General features: G+C 38.0%; 1 protein-coding gene across 2 annotated transcripts in view; it reads right to left on the bottom strand.

Moving 5' to 3' along the window:
• Positions 1–20,549, bottom strand: part of CEP85L (centrosomal protein 85 like) — a 220,053-nt gene extending 199,504 nt beyond the window's left edge. For both annotated transcript variants that reach the window (XM_037842152.1, XM_037842153.1), the window contains exon 1: positions 20,120–20,549. In XM_037842152.1, the coding sequence (XP_037698080.1) occupies positions 20,120–20,234 (115 nt within the window). In that variant the 5' untranslated portion in view covers positions 20,235–20,549. The remainder of the gene's footprint in view (positions 1–20,119) is intronic.
• Positions 20,550–21,152: the final 603 nt, after the last annotated feature.

The raw sequence follows: 21,152 nt of genomic DNA, 5'->3' as shown, positions 1-21,152 counted from the left end.
CCCAGAACCCATGAATCTCGAAGACAGTTGTATAAAAATGTAGCTTATGAGGGGTGACAATGGGATTGGGAAAGCCATAAGGACCACACTCCACTTTGTCTAGTTTATGGATGGATGAGTAGAAAAATAGGGGAAGGAAACAAACAGACAAAGGTACCCAGTGTTCTTTTTTACTTCAATTGCTCTTTTTCACTCTAATTATTATTCGTGTTATTTTTGTGTGTGTGCTAATGAAGGTGTCAGGGATTGATTTGGGTGATGAATGTACCACTATGTAATGGTACTGTAAACAATCGAAAGTACGATTTGTTGTGTATGACTGCGTGGTATGTGAATATATCTCAATAAAATGAAGATTTAAAAAAAAAAAAGAATACTTGGGGTCTGAAGTTGAGTTTTCTTTTTGTGTCTTTCTCTGCATTCCCACGGCTGCAAGATGGGTGTCGAGGTAGTCAGGAGGGGAGCGGATAGGGGCCTGCAAGGAGCGAGGCTGGCAGTTTGGTCAAGGGAAGGAAAACAGTCTTTGTTACCATCATAGGAAAACTTAGGAGGCGCCAGCCCAGATTCAGAGTAGGGCCCTCAAGCTGGGAATGCGTGTGCACTGACCCTGACGGGCTCCTGCAAGCCCAGCACCGCCCCAGGTCTCCACATAAAAGCTGCCTCCTTAGAAGGAACGATCAGGATGACAACTCCCAAACGCAGTGATCAATCTTATCATTGCAAGCAGGACAGCCAGAACCTGGGTACCTCCTATGCAATACACGTGTCTAGAAAATTGAACCTGGATCAGATTAAGCATCTTGAGCTACCAGTTTACAGGAAATATATGCATTAGAGAAACGTATTAATTGATACCCTGAGGATGTAGTCTGCTAAATTTAGAATAAGGGAAATCCAAAAAGACCAATAGTCCAGTATTTTTTTCCCAACGAACGGCATGGAAAAAAATGCTTGGGGCAGGAGATACATTAAATGTTTAAAGAGATTTAAAAGACTTGTCAACCATTGTACACCACGGATGATTGTCTGGTATGTGAATATATCTCAATAAAACTGAATTTAATTAAAAAAAAAATTCATATAGTACTCAAATCTTCCATGATATATTAATATATCTGTAATTGCGTGTAAAAGAATAACTGATATTATTCAATTTTTAAATGACAACTCTAAGAGAATAACAGTAACACCATTGACAAAGAAAATTTACACATTTACATATAGAGCTGAATGCATAAAATAAATCCTGAACACAAATTGCTGTGTTTTTCAAAATGCAGGTTATCATCCATTAGTCTATCTTAAAAGCAATTTAGTGAGTTAAAACCAATCCTTTTTAATGAAATAGACAAGGACAGAACAAAATAGAAAATGTCAAAGCACATTTACCTTTTTTTGACATTAGATGCACACATTTCATACTCTAACATCTCTGAAACTTTAAAAAGTATTAAGTACTTTTGCACAAACTCCAGAGAGTGGCCTTCAACTGCCAATTCTATATATTAATAGAAATCAATGTAGAACTAAATATAAAGGAATAAATTCCAGGGAATATAACAAAAAATCACCACCTTTCCATAAGTGGCTCATCTAATCAATTTCTGAAACTCCTCATTCCATTTCAGAAGTATTAATTGAATTAGATCTCTCCTCTCCATCCTATTGTCAAAGATCATGACTTTTGGCTGGACTGCTGCAACAACCTCCCAGAACCTAGCCTCCTGCCAGAATTCTATCCAAGCCAGCCTCAAACCCACAAGCAAAATCTTCCTAATCGAGTATGTTTATGTCATCCCCCTGCTTACACAGTTCTGTAGGCTCCTTACTGCATATTTAATAAAACTCAAATTCCTTAAGTCTGACATAGTTCTACCAATTGGCAACCTCATTTTTCAACACTCTGCAACCCCTACGGCTCCATTTCGGGTCTCCTACATACACACTGCAGCCCACTTACCTAACACAACCTCCAAGCAGATCTCAGGCCCTTTCATGACTCTAAATTGTCTCCCTTCTTTACCGTATTTAAGTGTTCCAGTTCAGACTTAACCTGCTCTAGAAATCCTCTCTGTTTCTTCCAGGTGGCACTAACTACTTTGTGTACTCCCAATATATTATTCAAAATTCCATCACAGCATTCACTAAATTACAGTAACCCATATGTGGAAGACTTTTTTTCTCCTCACCAAAAAGGGACAACGAAAAACAACTTTTTTCTTTAGTTCCAGCACAGAGCACAGAAGGGCACAATTAGGTAGGGCCTCAATAAATGTAGTCACCATTACCATCGGCATCCAATAAATATTTATAGAATAAAATTAGAATTTTGGAAGCCTTATAATTAAAGCTACAAAAATATTCTTCCATCTACAAGTACGATTAAAACAAGGTGGGGTTTTTTTTGTTTCTCTTTAAATCCAGGAGATTTTAAAAAATCCCTTGAATCACTCTCCATTTAAGCATCTATTTGAAGATCAGTAAATATTTATCAAAGCAGCTAAAAAAAATGTACTAATTTTGAAGGGCTGGTGAGCAAAATTCCTAGTAAATATCAGTCTCCAACAGGGTCAAAAGATAAAAAATGTCACAAAAAAATAAAATAAAATAATAGAACATTAAACCATAGAGGAAAATTTTCATGGTAATAGTAGTCAGAAAACCCACCAAGTAAAACAAGTTTCTTCCCCTACAGAAGGAAAAAAAAAAAGTTATATTCAGTAAGTATAGTGATGTCAGAAAGCCTAGCAACGTTATATACTAATTTTCAGAAAATTCCTCAACAAAATGCCAGCATAATATTTCAAAATATTCATTCTCTTAACAGCCTACTCTGGGAAGCTACTTAAAGTATCCCAAATATAGAAAAAGTACAAAGTTGTTCACAATAGACTTATAATACTAAAATTTATAAACACCCATTTCCCCCCTCCCCACTTTCTGGGCCTTATGTAAATTATGAATGTAATATGTGATTAAAATATTATCCTTAAAATGCTTACAGAGACTATGAATAACACACAGGAAAATCCTTCATATAAGAATTAAAATACAGTTTATAAACTTATACGTGGAGTGTTATTTAATAAAATATGGAAAGGTTAAAACTAGGTCAAAATGCTAATTATGGTTGTAGCATGGTGATGAAACTACAGAATATTTTACATCATTCTCTGGTTTTTAAAAGAATGTATAGTTACAGTAAATATATTTTACAATAAAATGGCATGATTATGAGTAATTTTTGGAAAATAAGATAACTAACAATCTTTAAACACAGGAAGAATTATAATAGGTTGATTATTTCTAAAGACAAAATGAATTTAAAATGGCACAGAAGGATTCAGGTTATATGTAAAGAACAATTCCCAAAAGTCTTTATTCTCCTGGACTTAAGTACTGAACTGCTCCAGTTCCCACATTATATTTTGATATCTATTCCTTGATGGGTCATTTGTAAGCATCAATATAATAAAACTTTCTCCCAAGGGAATGTGGGCACACCCAAACAGCTTGCATCTGCGTTATGTGAAAGCCATTAGAGAAGGTGTAATGCCAGAATCCTCAGGTCTTCCGAGCTATCCCTCAGGGCATACCTGTGTACAGTGCTGATTATTTGTGTAGGTTTTTACTGAAGGTGTTGTGTTTTTTTTAATGAATTTCTCATCATGTAACCTAATACTAAAAAATGTTTTTTACTGGAATGAAATGAATAGAATAGAAAAAAAATGTATCACATATAAATAAAAGAACATGAGTGTGTCGTTGTGTGTAGCAGGTCAAAATGGAAAGTATGCATACTTTTTACTAAGGGTCATGGGCAAAAATGTTTCAAAAACACAAGCTAGAATATAATAAGCCTTGAATAAAATTTTTTTTTTGTTTTGTCTTTTTTGTTGTTTTTTTTTTTTAGTGTGTGTGAATTAGAACATCCTCACTCAAGTATAAACAAGATTACCAATTAGTACTCCAATAAATACTTCTGAAATATCATTATCCTGAACCATTTTGGTTATCTGACCAAAAATGAAATAGTATATTGCCATCACTACTGGATACAGTCACTTCAAGGAGAAGCCTTATTTACCTCTTTAGAATGTAAAGTGTGACGCAGAGTTGCTTAAAGTGGAGAAAGTGAATGAAGTACAGTGAACAGTGAATATGTCAGGAAGAACTGAGTTCAAATCCAGACTCTCCATAGCCATGAGTTGTATAATTTTAGGACAACAATATTAACCTCCCTGAACCTCGAGTTTATTCATCTTTAACATGAAATTAAATCAGACCTGAGCAACCATAAAATGGTGATGAAAATAATAAAGCCCACTTAAATAGGGATGTCTTAACAATTAAATGAGATTATGCATATAGGACATATATCAGAGTCCAGCTCTTAATAACTCTCTGGAAATATTATTACAATTTTTATTCCTACGTTATAACTGATTTTAAAAAAGAAAAGATTATTTGAAGGAAGTGCTGACCTATTAAAAAACAATTCAGGGAAATTTTTTAATCCTTTTTCCAAAACCAAATGAGAAAACCAATAAAGTATTTACAATCATTAAACATTCTGTACAACACTGAAGAATATCTATCTAAGATAGAAGAAACATATTACAGTAACATGTATGTTCTTCATCCCAGTCCTCCACTCCATTTCAGTACTGCTTATCTCTAGGGGAACTCCAATAGTCTTAATTTTTTTTTATTATAAAATTAGCAGTATAGCTTCACGGAAAAGAATGTGAACTATGAAACCAAGCTGCCTGGGTTCAAATTCTGTTTCACCTCTATCAGCAGCAAAACCTGGAGCAAGTCACTTAACCACTCTGTACCTCGGTTTCTTCATACATAAAATGAGGGGGAAAATGATGTTGCCTCTCATGGGGCTGTTGTGATACTCAAATGAAATAATACGCAAAGATATAAAAAGTGCCAGGCAGATAATTAAGTTCCTAATAAATGTTGCAGTTATTCTTTTTATTATTGTATATGCATAGAAAATTTCCAGAAAGATAACTAAAAACTATAAAAAATAGAGTGGAGGAATGGCATAAAGGGAAGATGGAAAAAAAAGCTTACTACCGTCACTTTAAATCTTTCATTACTAAGTCAATTCTTCACCAAGCACAATAATTTTAATAATTAGAAAAAAATCATCTGCCAAATACCACATAATATTTTTCTGTTCCTAATGAGGTACTCTACCTTATACTCCACTAGGTTTTTTTTCAACCTTGCTCTTTTCCCTTCCCGTTTACTCAAGTATATCTACTCTATCACCAGCTTCTCTGCCTAATATTTATTTTTCATTAGTATGTTCACAGCTACACATATCCTTCAAAAGACAAATACTGATACCCATTACTTTTTTTAACATCTTTATTCCAGGATAAAGCCTGAAACAGCTTTCCACATCTAAGATCACACAGTGCAGGCCAGAAAATATACAAGTAAGTCCTCTGAGGGGCTGCTAAAAGAAAATACTACAACTGCTATTTATACTTAGATTTATCTTTAAGAAAAAAATAATGCATTAACTTTTGCTAATATTTAAATACTTATTAACACTGGTGTCCTCTGTTGGTTTGTCAGATCTGTAAGGTAAACTGAGGGAAGAGGAGGGAGTTCTGTTGTGCAGAGCTCTTGACAGTGACAATCTCAAGTCATGATTTCTGCGTACTGCAATGTACTGCAGTTTGTGCCTGGTTAAGCAGATTTATATATTATATTACAAAGCCTTATCTAAGCTAACCCTCACAAAATGATCAGTGGCTTAAAAATATTACTGCAAAGAAACCTCAGACTGAAGATAATACTGAAAATGTTAAGTACAAACAAACAAGAAAATGGTCAAGCTGATGTCTCCTGTACACACACTTCATTATTTACTTTGCAAGGAAAAAAACAAAGAATGACAAATCAGATCTAAGAGTAGTATGCCACCTATCCTTTCTGTTTGAAAAAATAAACACATAATCAATCCCCTTAGAGGTAAAGATGATGCTTTTCAAAAGAAACTCCAAGATGAAAAGGGTATACTGGGAGTCATCACAACTCACATATAACTAACTCACAACTGGGAAAATATTTTGTAATCTGTCTAAAAATCTTCCATATCAGGAATTCTACTGGGTTTTGAACCTGTTTGTATAAAATTACAAATATACTGCCTTCAAATTAACTCACAAGGAAAACTGAGTCTAGCAAAGATGGAACTTTACAAGCCTAACTGCAACAAAAATCTTTACACCATTTTAGATGGGACTGAAATTGAGTATTATGATTTAATAAGCACAACCAAGGTTAAGATTCTATTACGAATGACCTCTTTGTGAAGTACTTTTCAGTAATCAGCCATCAAAAATAATAATTTAGATCAAATAAACTTAGAACCAACCCTCATAATTGTCATATAATGAAATGCTAAATCAAGTTTCTCAAAAATAATGAAGTAGAGTCTATCATAGTTTCTAAAAAATAAAAAATTGAAAATGAACAAGTCTAACCTTAATATCATTAATTGTTAGTATGATTTATTTCATCTTTGTTTTTCAATTTCTACTTTTGTACATATTTATGTACACTGGTATAGAGGTATATGTATATAATTTATAAACATTACATTTCTTCTAATACACCATACCCCCAATGACAAGATATACTATTTTTACATACCACTAAAGAAAATGGTGCCAATTAAATGAAGACACCATGAAGTATTTGATGATGCATCTAGATATCAGAAACATTAAAAGATTATTTTAAGTACATCTTCAAATTGATAAAATTTGATAAATATTGTACACCTACAATGGGAACATTTGGCTGAAATTTTTTACTAATAGTTGTGCATGTTCAAAAAATATGGAGTCCACCAAGGGGTGTAAATCTCCCTGGCAACGCAGGATATGACTCCCAGGGATGAATCTGGACCCGGCACAGTGGGATTGAGAACATCTTCTTGACCAAAAGGGGGATGCAAAATGAAATGAAATAAAGCTTCAGTGGCTGAGAGATTTCACATGGAGTCAAGAGGTCACTCTGGTGGACATTCTTAAGCACTTTATAGATAACACTTTTTAGGTTTTAATGTACTGGAATAACTAGAAGTAAATACCTGAAAATACCAAATCCAACCCAGTAGCCTTGACCCTTGAAGATGATTGTATAACAATGTAGCTTACAAGGGGTGACTGTGATTGTGCTAACCTTGTGGATTGCACTCCCTTTATCCAGTGTATGGATGGATGAGTAGAAAAATGGGGACAAAAACTAAATGAAAAATAGGGTGGGATGGGGGGGGTGTGATTTGGGTGTTCTTTTTTATTTTTATTTTTTATTCTTATTCTGATTCTTTCTGGTATAAGAAAAGTGTTCAAAAATAGATTGGGGTGATGAATGCACAACTATATGATGGTACTGTGAACAGCTGATTGTACACAATGGATGACTGTATGGTATGTGACTGTATCTCAATAAAACTGAATTTTTTAAAAAAATGAAGTCCAGTGGTTCTCTATACTCTCAAAATACATTTGTTTATACCTGCCCTCTTATGAACAGTCAGTCAAAGTACCAAGAAAAATAGTCAAATGGCAGGTAATAAAGAGGGATGTTTGGAGGCTACTCCTCCAATCCCAAAGAGATCCAAAGATGAGCTTAGACTTGAAATATTTGGTTCTAACCAGAAGTGATATTCTAGGTAAGAAAGGAAGACCAATAGGATCAGATTCAAATTCGGGGCAGGATTGGGAATTAAAGTTATTAAATATAATGGAAGATTGTTCCACTCAGGTAAAATAAGGTTAGCAGTTAAAAATATTGGCAGCACCAAATTACTGAGTATAATACTTTGTCATATAAGCATTCTAGCTTGTAAAAAAAAATAATAACTGTATTTAAAATAAAGCTTAATCTAAACTAATTGGCTTTCTTGCATTTAAGGATTTAAATCAGATGTTAAACAATCAATGCTAGTATTCTTTGCTTTCTAAATGTTGAAAGGAAATTTGGAAGCTCGTTAATTAACGACTGCAAATAATTTTAAAAACAGAACAACAAAAAGTGTAAGAATGATTCTTCATATGTGATTTTGAATTTATTTTCAATTCTATAAGGGCTTTCAACTAGTTGATTCAGGTTGGGGTTAAAATTACCCTAATTAAGAACATCATGATTAGATGGATAAATTAGGCATTTGTCTTTCATAGCAAAAGTATGAATTCAAACCAATAAATACCCTCCAAGTACTCATGATATAAAACAAAGAATTTAAGGTTAGGGCAGCAACCAGCAGAGTTAAGACTATCTCCTTCTATGAAGAAATTACTATCTATTGATCTCAGTGAGGTGACAAGCCAAAGAGACCTTTTCTCTGGTTCCATGAAACGCTGAATTCAAAAAGGTATTTTAGCAGCTGTTCAGAATGAGGGCCACATATTTAGTCTTTCATAAGCCTTTGATTTTTTCATAAACTGGAAAAATGAAGTACAGTATGAACTAATGAAGGGTTGTTATTAAACCACTACAAACCTGATGGAGTATAACCAGAGGTATTCCAAACAGGTTTATCTTAGAATGAAACTATTTCAAAATATCACTAAATGAGAAGCTATTCTGTGAGGTGGCAAATTAAGGCAAAACAAAGAATGATCATCAGCACCCAAGAGAAAATAAAAACTCCAATCAAAATAAATTTTCCTAAATTAAAGAAGCTAATAAATGCTACTTTTATTTATGGAAGCGGAATAAGCTACTTATTCTTCAATTAACCTTTCATTTTTCTGATATGTATAAGCGTAAGTACCATTCAAAATTCATTTAAATGTCAAAACTAAAACAATATTTTAGTTTAAAATATTTCATTTCAGTTTCAAAATATTCCAAAATAAAGCTTTGAGAAAATTTATAAATATCTGGAATTTTTCTGCCCCCAAAATTAAAGCACTTAATTTCTAGTCAAATTTTTCAGTACATATTTCAATATGAGACAGAATGCTCAGTATTAACAAGAAAGCTTCAGGAAAGCTTTCAAGAATGTGAATTACAAAGCAATTGCTAATGAAGACTCATAGAAAGGACATACACAATTTCTTACATGTATAGTCAACATGCATGCAATCCCAGCTTCTACAAGAGCATTGTAACCATTTGCTAGAAAACTTCAAACTTGACATGAATTATAGACCAAATCTTGTATCCCATCCTCTTCTAGAAAGACAACTAACAACTATACTTCATTTCACAACTCTGAACTTCAGTACTGAAAAGCAGCATCAATACGGCAATCAAGTTTTTTGTTTTGTTTTGTTTTTGTTTTTTTATTTTGAAATAAATTCAGTTATAGGAACAGTTGCAAAAACAATACAAACCCCATACACAGAACTCCAGCATACCCTGACCCCCCTCCCCTGATACCCCACTCCACCAACTTTAACATGCTGTCACACTGCTATTTCTTTCCCTCCCTCCCTCCCTATCATCCATCATCTATTGCTCTGTCTTCTGAACATATGAGAGCTAGCTGCACACATCCTTGAACAAACACTATAATTCACGTATACACTTCCCATGTACAAGAACATTCTTTTATGCAATCCCATTAAGCGCAGCTAAGAAGTACAAGAGATTCAACACTGATACAAAGCTTACATTCTATATTTCCTTTTTTTTTTCCTTATGTCTCAACTGTGTCCCTTTGAGCCTCCTCTCCTCCATCCTCAAATCCCATCCAGGATCATCCTTGGCATTCAATTGTCATCTATTTAGACTCTTTTTTTTTTTTCAATTGTGGAAACATATATACAGCCTAAATCTTCCCATTCCACCCCCTCCCTAGCATTCCATTAGTCGGATTAATCATATTTAGAATCTTGTAATGCTATCACCTTCCCACCCTCCATTACTAGAAATTTCCCTTCACCTCAAACAGCAACCCTACACTCATTTCTTAACTCCCCATTGCCCCTTCCCCCATTTCTCTTAACCCATACTCTACTTTTCATCTATATGGTCATATTCTCTGATCATTTCTTTGTGTTTACTGTGGGGCTTAAAATTAACCGCTTAAATCCATAACACTCTTGTTTTTCTTTGACACCACCTTCACTTCAATAGGACACATAAACTATGTTCCTATACTCCTCCATTCCCCCACATTTATATAGTTCTTGTCAAAAATTACATATTTTACATTGAGTTCAAAACCACTCTAATGATTTGTCATTAGAGTTTGTGTATTTTATATCATGTAGGAAGTAAATAGTGGAGTTACAATTCAAAAATTATTGACTTCTATTTGTATTCCATTGTGGTCAGAGAATGTACTTTGAATATATTCATTTTTTTTTTTTAATTTATTGAGGTTTGTTTTATGTCCCAGCATATGGTCCATTCTGGGGAAAGATCCATGATCACTAGAGAAACATGAGTGTCCTGGTGATTTGGGATGTAAGGTTCTATATACGTCCGTTAAAATTCTCTATATCTCTTTCTCCTTTCTTTGTTTCTCTGTTGGTAGAGCTCCCTTTAGTATCTGAAGTAGGGCAGGTCTTTTATTGGCAAACTCTCTCAGCATTTGTTTGTCTGTGAAAAATTTAAGCTCTCCCTCAAATCTGAAGGACAGTTTTACTGGATAAAGTATTCTTGGTTGGAAATCTTTCTCTCTCAGAATTTTAAATATGTCATGCCACTGCCTTCTCACCTCCATGGTGGCCACTGAGTAGTCACTACTTAGTCTTATGTTGTTTCCTTTGTATCTGGTGAATTGCTTTTCTCTTGCTGCTTTCAGAACTTGCTCCTTCTCTTCAGTATTTGACAGTCTGATCAGAATATGCCCCGGTGTGGGTTTATTTGGATTTATCCTATTTGGGGTTCACTGGGCATTTATGCTTTGTGTATTTATATTGTGTAGAAGGTTGGGGAAGTTTTCCCCAACAATTTCTTTGAATACTCTTTCTAGACCTTTACCCTTCTCTTCCCCTTCTGGGACACCAATAAGTCTTAAGTTTGGACGTTTTATTTTATCTATCGTATCCCTGAGATCCATTTTGATTTTTTCAATTTTTTTCTCCATTCTTTCTTCTGTTCTTTCATTTTCTGTTCTGTGGACTTCTAGGACACTGAGTCGTTGTTCAACTTCCTCTAATCTTGTATTATGAGTATCCAGAGTCTTTTTAATTTGGCCAACAGTTTCTTTTATTTCCATAAGATCTTCTACTTTTTTATTTACTCTTGAAATGTCTTCTTTATGCTCTTCTAGGGTCTTCTTTATGTCCCTTATATCCTGTGCCATGGTCTTCTTTATGTCCTTTATATCCTTTGCCATGTTTTCATCCCTTGATTGTAGTTCTTTGATTAATTGTGCCAAGTACTGTGTCTCTTCTGATATTTTGATTTGGGTGTTTGGAATTGGGTTCTCCATATCATCTGGTTTTATCATATGCATTAAGATTTTCTGTTGTTTTTGGCCTCTTGGCATTTGCTATGCTTGATAGGGTTCTTTCAAGTTGTAAAAAAAAAAATACCAATCTAATTTTTCAGAAATACAAGTTGGTGGCATACACTTTCTCTAACTAACCGGCAGATGGTGTCTGCAAGTCACCTATACCCCTGAAGTCAGTTCTCCTCAACTTCGTCCTTGTGGTGTGTGTGGAAATGATTCTTGTGGGGTTCAGCCGGTGAACTCAGTTTGGGTGTGTTGCTGGAGCCGTCCGCCCTGAATGTGGGGCATGTGTCTGGGTGGCTAGGGAGGCAGGGCAGCTTTAATATTCAAACCCCCTAGGTGTTCCCAGACATTCAAGGCCGCAGCAAGAGTCTAAGCCTTCATTTCAATTCTACCCCAGACTCTCTCTGTCGCTGACCCACAAACCACCGGCATTGACATAGCGTCCCTGGGTTTTCCAAGCAGGCCCCCCTTCTCAGCTGTGATCTTCCAGGACCTCTGCCGAGGGAATGCTGTGCTACATCACAAGTGTGTGCCATCCCTGATGCAAAGATGGCTGAACGGGGCATCTCAACCCCTCCCCCCACCTCGCACAGTTCCTCCTTCCCAGCTCCGGGACAACTGGCACGGCTCTGGGCTATGGGCATGACCCCAGGCAGGAGTGTCTCCAGCTCTCTGGGGGGCCAGCTGCAAGCAGCAGGGTTTCTTTCTCCGTCTGTCTCTCCCCTCGGCTCCCCTGGCCCTGAGGGAATCTGCCGTGGGCTATTCTCCATGCCAGACACCGAGAGGCCGGCTCAGCCCACTCCTGCCATGTTCCCACTGTGGCAACTGCCGTCGCTCCTGGGTTTTTCCCTTTTTTTTATTTTTAAAGAACCTGTCCATCTCCAAACGCCAACCCCTGGCTTCCCACACCACAGCATGGCCATGGGTCTTGGTTCTTTCAGCCGGCTTACTCACTCGTTTCAGAATGCAGACTCCCGGTTTCACCAAGTGTACGGCCCTTGTGGTTCTAGCAGACCTTGTCCAGCCAGTGCATCGCTGAAACCTGTATTCTGGGTCACCTTCTGGTTTTTATCTAGTATTTTTCACAGAGGTGTTTTTTTGCCCTGTCTCACCTAACCACCATCTTAGGTTCTCTCTGGCAATCAAGTTTTATTTACTGACATCTATGTAAAGAAGAGCAGAAGACAAAGTTCCTGATCTCAAGTTCACTCTTTAAAGTAACTTGAGAGTGCCTTTTTGACCAAAAAGAAGAAAAGAAAGCCAACAAAATAAGGTTTTAGTGGCTAAGAGAGTTCAAATAAAGTCAAAAGGCTGTCCTGGAGGTTACTCCTATGCAAGCTCCACCTAGATATGCCAAATGATCACAATATGATAAGCCTAAGTCAACAGGAGTCTTGAAAACCTTAAAGAATGCCCAGATCCCTATCTGGGAATCTATAAAAGTTTCATTCACTAAATTTACTCTTCAGAGACTTAAATTGTTTGGAGTGCTCCTGTGCCAGCTAGGTCCCAAAACCCAGAGGCAATAGCCTCTTCAAGAACATCAACTAGATGTGTCCCCTTTGCTCATAAAGTTGATGCCCCTGTTCAACATGAACAGGTTAGGGTGGTCACTGCCTAGACAGCCCCGAAGATCAGGAAAGTGATTAAACTAGAAGAAGGGGTTGCAACAGACAAGATGGAATTTAACAAAGGATTATGAACACTGAATCTTTGTATAATTTGCTTTTTCTTAGTTGCTAGGGTACTAGAATAGCTAGAAAGAAAGAAGTGAAATGGTAGAAGTGTAACTCATAGCATCCTTTGAAATCTGTTCTGCAGCTTCTTGTTAAACTATAATTTGAATGCTTTACCTTTTTGTATATATGTTATATTTCACAATAAGGAAATAACTGAAACTATGGTACCATAACTCAACAATTTTGGAAATTTCCTATGTATCTACTTGTTAACCCATATGTTGAAAGATATTACCTTTGTGTATATATATTTCATAAGGAAATAACTGAAACTGTGGAACTGTAACCAATAGTATTTTTTTAAATTTGCTCTCTAACTACTTGTTAAATTGCACCTGAAAACTTATCACTTCTTTGTATATATGTTATATTCGACGATTAAAAAAATGATAAAAAAAATCCTATTAACCACTTGAATTAATTTAGCACTACCTAATGAAGTCTGAAACCATTTATCATAGGAGAGAAGAAAAAAGGGAGATCAAGTAACTATTCTGAGGTCGATTCTCAGGCCAGAGGATGGTTAATAAGAGCATGAAATAAAACGAGATGCCAAAGTCTGGTCCCCTGATTGGCTGGACCACTGTTCAATGTAAAGTTTCCCTGGAAACCCCTCAGTCCTGGGCAAACCAGGACTGTTCGCACAGGATTTTTCCCAGTTTTAAAACTGTTAAGTCCTATAGTAAGATCATGTTGGAAGCAATAGAGTTATTTTAGGTTTTTTTTTTCTCTTATTCCTTTGTTTTCTTAGGGGTTGTTAATTTTCTTGGGGTATGGTAGGAACATGTTGGAAGCAATGTAGTTATTTTAGATTATTTGTTTTTCTTACTCCTCTGTTTGGACATGGTTTATTAATTTTCTTGGGGTATGGTAGGAACATATTGGAAGCAAAGTAGTTATTTTAGGTTATTTGTTTTCCTTAATCCATTGCTTTGTTTGAAATGTTGTGGGGTTTTTTTGGTTGTTGTTTGCCTGTTTGTTTTTAATTTTTTGATAAACAAAGTTAAAAAATTGAAAAAAAATCAGTAGAAAAATGGGAGTAAAAACTAAATGACAAATAGGGTAGGATGGGGGGATGGTTTGGGTATTCTCTTTTCACTTTTATTTGTTATTCTTATTCTGATTCTTTCTGATGTAAGGAAAATGTTCAGAAATAGATTGTGGTGATGAACGCATAACTATATGATCATACTGTGAACATTGATTGTATACCATGGATGACTGTATGGTTTGTGAATATATTTCAATAAAACTGAATTAAAAAAAAAAAAAACTGAAAGTCCCAGGCAACCCAGGACAGCTGGTCATTCTAGCTGGAGAAGAGATAAGGAGAAAGCAATTCATTTATTGAGCATCTATGTATATCGACCCCTATGAAGTAAAGTGAGCTGACTGGATTACAGAATATCTAAAAATCCCTACCAGCTTTAAATTTTTACGAGTCTCACTGAAACTGGCCAATGGCATTGACCATTCTCTTCAGACTCATCTTGCATGGCTTCTTGGAAACAGGAGACTTTGGTGATAACTCCTTTCTTCAGTCTCCTCTCTTCCAGAACACCACACTCCTGGTTTTACTCCTATTTCACTGGCTGCTCCTTCAGTCTCCTCAGATGGTTCCTCTTGACCTGATCAGGAAATGTTCAAGAGCCCCAGGTTCAGTCTTCCACTTTCTTCTGTCTGTTCTCCAAGTGATCTCATTCAGCCTCATGACCTTTAAACACCATATATTCATAGGTAACTCTCAAATTCCTATCTCCACTCCTGATGTCCCACCAAGCCCCAGACTTATAAAGCCAGCATCTCACTTTAAGCTCTTAAAAAAAAAAACAAAAAAACTCAAACTTCCCAAGGCCAAAACAGAACTCTTAATTCCCACTTACCTTCCTCACATTCTTCCTTCACTAACCTTCCCCATCTCAGGAAACGAGCGCCACCACTCATTATAATCACATCAAAACCAAGACTGTTATTTTATCCTTCTCCTCACTTGCCTCCTCCAAACCATCAGTAAATCCTGTTAGCTTTATTTCGCAAGTATATTTCAAATCCATCCTTTTCTCTCCAATTCCAATCCAACCACTCTAATCCAAGCCACCATCTCTCACCCTACGGCTATTCTTGCCCCTATTCCCCTACACATACATGATTTCTTCCCCTGCACAGCAGCCAGGAGTGGTCTGTGAGCATCAAAGATAGAGAATAAGCAGTCCACAGAATTGCTTCATAGAAGACACTCAGTGTGTTGAGTGAAAGAATGAATAGTTACCTCCCCTGCCCTTTCATACGCACTTTCCCTCACATACAAAATAGAATCCAAACTCCTTACAATGCTTTTCATTATCAGGCTTTCCTCACCTCACCTCTCTCCCCACTTGGCTCACAATGCTCAGACTCACTGGCTTCTGATGTTCCTCCAACTCCCCAAACTCATTTCCACCTTTGAGCTTTTGCTGTTCCTGTTTCCTCCACCTGAATACTCTTCCCCTCCCCTAGTGTCTGGCTCCTTTTCATCACTGAGGTCTCTCAGAGGGGCTACCTCCTCAGAGGGGCTTTCCCTGATAGGCCCACCCAAGCAGCTCTGCCAATCCTCTACCATCTCACCCAGTTTCCTTTTCACCACCATACATAACCCTAACTGAATAATCTTGATATTAGTTTACTTCTGAACTGGCTCCTCCCCACTAGAATATAAGCTCTCTTACAGCGGGGACCTTATCTTTCTTGTTCAATAATGTACCCCCTGGGCCTAGTACACACAAATGATATTTATTGAAAGGATTAGCAAACATTTACCCAAGTACTTATTATGTGCCAGGCACTATGCTAGGTAACAAGCAGTTTTCTTAATGAAAGAAAAATAGAAAGTGGGAGTAAAATATTAGTATGAAAAGCAATACAATTTTCTTTTTATGGTGATCATTTCCATTCATAAAAGATAAGAGTGATCCTAAACAATAAATTCCACTTTTTAGAAGATTACTTAGAATTATTACTACTTTTTCCTTAAAGTTGTAATAATAATGAATATCAGGTTGTGGCTTTAGAAGCTATCTGGATGATCACATTTTTCATTTTTCTTAATGCACAATCTGAGGGAACTACCTACCAGTCAGTAAAATGTATCTAGGAGCCCTCAAGTATTCATCTTCTCAGAGTACACATACACACATTTCATCCAGTAAGAAAAATCCAGACTCTGTAAAACTTTTCTCAACGTACAAAAATATTCACAACATGACAACAGAGGTTAACGACTCACCATTTTTTGCTTGGCCTCAGATTAATTTACCAGTTTCATTCAAGCTAAGAGGTTACTGAATTACAATTATTAATCAAGTTCTTTTCACAATCATCATCAATAAATTTGAGATTCACGCCCTTCTCCCCACTGCCTGTTATGAAAGATCATGTCCAATTGAGTTTAGGCTAAGGAGTTATGTTTCATTGTTACCATAGTACTTTTAGGTCTATCTAATTCAGTCACAACAGAAAACATTATTATTTGATGTAATCATATAAGTTATTACCACTACAATTATGACATCACTAAACACCTTAGCACAATGCATCAACCAGAAGAGGTAGATTTAAAGTGGGAGGCAATGACCAAATGGTAGTTCTTCAGCTCAAGTAAGTGTTTTCTATAACATTTTATTTTTAGCACACTTTAAAGCTATCATATCCTACATCAAATGTTTTAAAGGTTGAATATATTAATATTTTAAATGATTGATCAAGTAATATACAATTTATATAAAAGGAACAAATTCAGTATAACTAGGCATTAATAAGTAGTCAAAATTGTATAAAAATGTAGCTTATGAGGGGTGACAATGGGATTGGGAAAGCCATAAGGACCACACTCCACTTCGTCTAGTTTATGGATGGATGAGTAGAAAAATAGGGGAAGGAAACAAACAAACAAACAAACAGACAAAGGTACCCAGTGTTCTTTTTTACTTCAATTGCTCTTTTTCACTTTAATTATTATTCTTGTTATTTTTGTGTGTGTGCTAATGAAGGTGTCAGGGATTGATTTAGGTGATGAATGTACAACTATGTAATGGTACTGTGAACAACCAAATGTACGATTTGTTACGTATGACTGTGTGGTATGTGAATATATCTCAATAAAATGAAGATCTAAAAAAAAAAAAGTAGTCAAAATATCACCCTATCATACTAGATTTCAAACGTCTAAGGAAAATACATCCATCCTCATCCAACATTGAAACTAGGATATATTTTCAACAGGGTAATCTTAAATGCCCTTAACCAAATGCATAAAAAACATACATACCACTTGTTCTATCTTAAATTAGCTTTTAAAAATCACCTGACAATACAAAAAAGAGCTTGCATTTGATCTTTGATCTTTGCATGGAAATGTAAAAAAACAATATTCACTTTATTTTCATTTATAACATTTACTCTGAAAGCTGAAAAACTGTGAGTAAAGCCAAAACAAAATTAAATTCTAAAGCAAAGGCCAAAAGATCCAAGTTTTCCAAACCACACTTATTACTCCCCTTTCCTTTTTACTGTCATTTCCTTAAAAAGAAAGGTTCTTCTGACTTTGTAGAAAGCTGGTTCTAAATTACCTTTGGTTTTCCCTTTGTATACAAACTAACCTGTTTTAAAACACCTAGAATTAACTCCCTATACTGAGATAAACTCATTTAAATTACTTACTTATGCTTGTCTTCACAAAGACCCTCAGGACCAAAAAGACTGCTGATACATTCAGTCCAAAGACTGGTTCCCTTTTGTTTTCAGACAAGCCCTAAAATAGCTCAAATTAGCCAAAAGATATATTGGACAATATTCCAAGCATAAAAATTTTCTCCAAATTCTCAGAAAGGAAAGAAAAATCCCCACATGAACCAATTCAGAGGTCATTATCTTGACCATCACCAGCTGCTCATTTGCTAAAAAAAATCATGAGTTTTTCAACTAAGGTATAACTCTTAACTAATTAAAAATAATTTCCTCATGAAGAAATTAAAGAAATATAATAATTACACCACTAATACTGTAAAAATAATCCATTCTCAACATACAGCTGAGAAAAATTTTATTGAAAAGGCATGTCCTAATTTATCAATGTCAAAATTGAAATAAAATTATGCTCTTGGAAAGATATACTGTCTAAAATCTTTCAAGTTAAGTAATATTAAGTATCTTCTTCCACTGTATTCTATGCCATAGCAAAGGTATAGGGGCACTTCTAAACTCCACTGTTTTCTTCTTCATAGAAAACAACAGAAAAATGGATACAATGCTTCAGCGATATACCTCCAAACAAGCTATTATCATAAATTTTAAGAGGTTAGGTTACAAAAGACATTACAGATGGCTTGACATGTACAGATAAATTGAATCCATTCCTTCAAGCCCCTAGGGATAATGAAGGGTCTTCTCACTTAAGTTACTTAGATTGCAGGGTTTGTGATGGCTCAGTTAGCATCACAAACTCTCTCCTCTTCTTAAGGCAAATATTATACATTTTAGAAAAAATAATTCCCTCCTTATATTGTTTTTTAGTAAACTCACGCACATTAAATTTTATTTTTTCTAAAAGTGCTGTAGGATTAAATTTATAATGATTTCAAATCTAACTCTGGAATTTTAAAATTCAGTTGTCTTAAAAGAATCACATTACAAATTTCTAAACTATTATAGAATTGCATATTTCAAATTTTATTAGCAACCTGCGTTTGTGCCTGAAGTTTTTTAAATAGCAGAGAACATTGCCAGCCAAAGACCCTTCCAAATGCTGCTTCTCCTTTTTTGTTTTGTAAATAATGGCTATGAAAATAGATACAAAAATGGCTCTAAGTTACACAAGTCCAGTTCAAACACTTTATGGAGCAAGACTGCCTAATAGAGGTCCCAGAACCAACTAAAATTGCCGGAAAACTTTTGTTATGTACATAAAGGCATCTCTTTTCCTATATAAAGGGTCCATATAATTTTTAGCTTCTGGAAGGGATCCAAACCTTAAATAAGAATAAAGTATCTGAAATAACCGTCATCATTAGGTAATTGATCATAAACATCCAAGCTTTATTTTTTAATTCCATATTGGGGGAGAAATCATCAGGAATTGATGATTCCTTCACAACTCCTGAGCGATGCAGGCATGAAATGGCTGTCCTATACCAACAGACACCCTAACACAAGGAGCGCTGCAAACCCCTAATTTTCCTTGAAGGGGCCAGGGAGATGCAACACAGATTAACACCCCCATTACTCAAAGGTCAGCTGGCTCTTGTAGGACCCCCTACCACCGGTGGCTGAAATTAAAGGGATAACGACCCGGTTTCTAAGAGGGGGTGAGGTCCCCTCGGGGGGTCACTTAAAGCGACAACAGCACCAGCAGCCACTTCCTGCCCCCAAAACACACCCAAAGGTAGCGGCTGCAGGGCCCGGGGCCGCCCGCGGAGACCAAGGCACTCCCGACCCCGGCCCGCGCCCTCGCTGAGGTCCGGCGGGCGCGGAGCCACGGCCCCTCGGAGGTGCGCCCCGAGCCGCCGCCGCCGCCGCCGCCGCAACACCGTCGCAGCGACCTTTCCGCTCAGGTCCCCGCGAGCCGTACGCAAGCCCCGTCATCGATGTCGGTCACAAACCCACGAGGGAAGGAGAGGAGGAAGACAGACAACAAAGCCTAACCCGAGGAGGCCCGGGCGAGCTGGAGTCTGGGCCGCGGGGGCTGCGGCCGGACGCGGAGATGCGGGACCCACAGGGCCAGGGAAGCGGCCCGCCAGATGTTAGCCCGCGGGCCCGGGCGTCGGCAGCCGAGGGACGCGGTGAGGAAATGAGACCCGCGGGCGTGCGGCGGGCGTCGGGAAGGCGGCCCGGGCGAAGGCCAGACTTGAGGACGGAGGGGACCCCCACCCCAGCCGGGAGATATCCCGCTCCTTACCCGCCGGGAGGCTGCGGGCTCCGCCGGGGCTGTCGCGACCGCCGGCCTCCGGGGCCAGGAAGCGCCCCCACAAGGCAGGCGAGAGGGCCGGGGGCGCTCGACTCCCCACGTCCATCCTCCCTCTCGTTCTCGTCAGGCTTCTTGGGCGACGGAAACTTGTGCCGAGCCTGGGCCGCGGCGGCACCGGGGACGGCTGGCGGGCGGGTTAACGGTTGTTCAGAGACAGGAGGGGAGCGCAGGAGCCTGATTCGCCGCGATGGCGGGGGCGACTGCCATGGCCGGGCCGGCGGGACTGAGGCCGGGCCGGAGAAGCGGTGGCTCCGTGGTGGCTGCGGCTCAATCCGTTGCCAGGTCCCCGGCTGCGCCCAGGCTCAAGGGCTCCAGCGAAGTTGCAGCTGCGGCTTCTCCCCACCCCCTCCGCCCGGGGAGCCGGAGCCAAGGCCCGGGCGGGGGCGGGGCCTGGTGGGAGCGGGGCGGAGCCTGGCGGGGGCGGGGCCTCAGGCGTTTACATAAGGCTGCGCGGGGAGGGGCGGGAACCGCGGGCCCGGTGATGATCGGGACCCTCGCTGGGCTAGGTTGTGCTGGCGATGGATAGGCGGGCCAGACTCACCAGTCTCAGTCTTTTTTCCGATCCCGGAATCCTACGTGATGAGATATGGGTGGTAACTTGGCCCGGGAACCTCTCTTGAGATCCCCGCCTCCCCAGGGTAATCCCTCACGCCCTGCGGAGCATCCTTTTGACAGAGGCGTGGTGGAACCCTCATCATAGCTGCTTGAGATAAAGAGATTAACCCTGAAAGGCTTCCCAGCCTCACCAGGGACTGGATTTCCGATTGAAATCGTCATTATCCGTTCCACAAATATCGTTTATAGCACTGGGGGAGGGTGGGTAGTAAAGAGGTCGTTTTCCTCAAAAAAATCAATAATGAAGGGGGCAAAGACATACCAAAATATTTTTTACAGAGGGATATTCGGGAAAAGATAAAGATGGCGAAAAGGCCCGAGGATAATTAGAACCAAAAGCGTTCAGGGA

This window comes from Choloepus didactylus, chromosome 7 (assembly GCF_015220235.1).
Source record: "Choloepus didactylus isolate mChoDid1 chromosome 7, mChoDid1.pri, whole genome shotgun sequence".
In the NCBI taxonomy this organism is placed as follows: domain Eukaryota; kingdom Metazoa; phylum Chordata; class Mammalia; order Pilosa; family Megalonychidae; genus Choloepus; species Choloepus didactylus.
The sequence above is the reverse complement of the archived record's forward strand: the minus strand, read 5'-3'. Positions and strand labels throughout refer to the sequence as shown.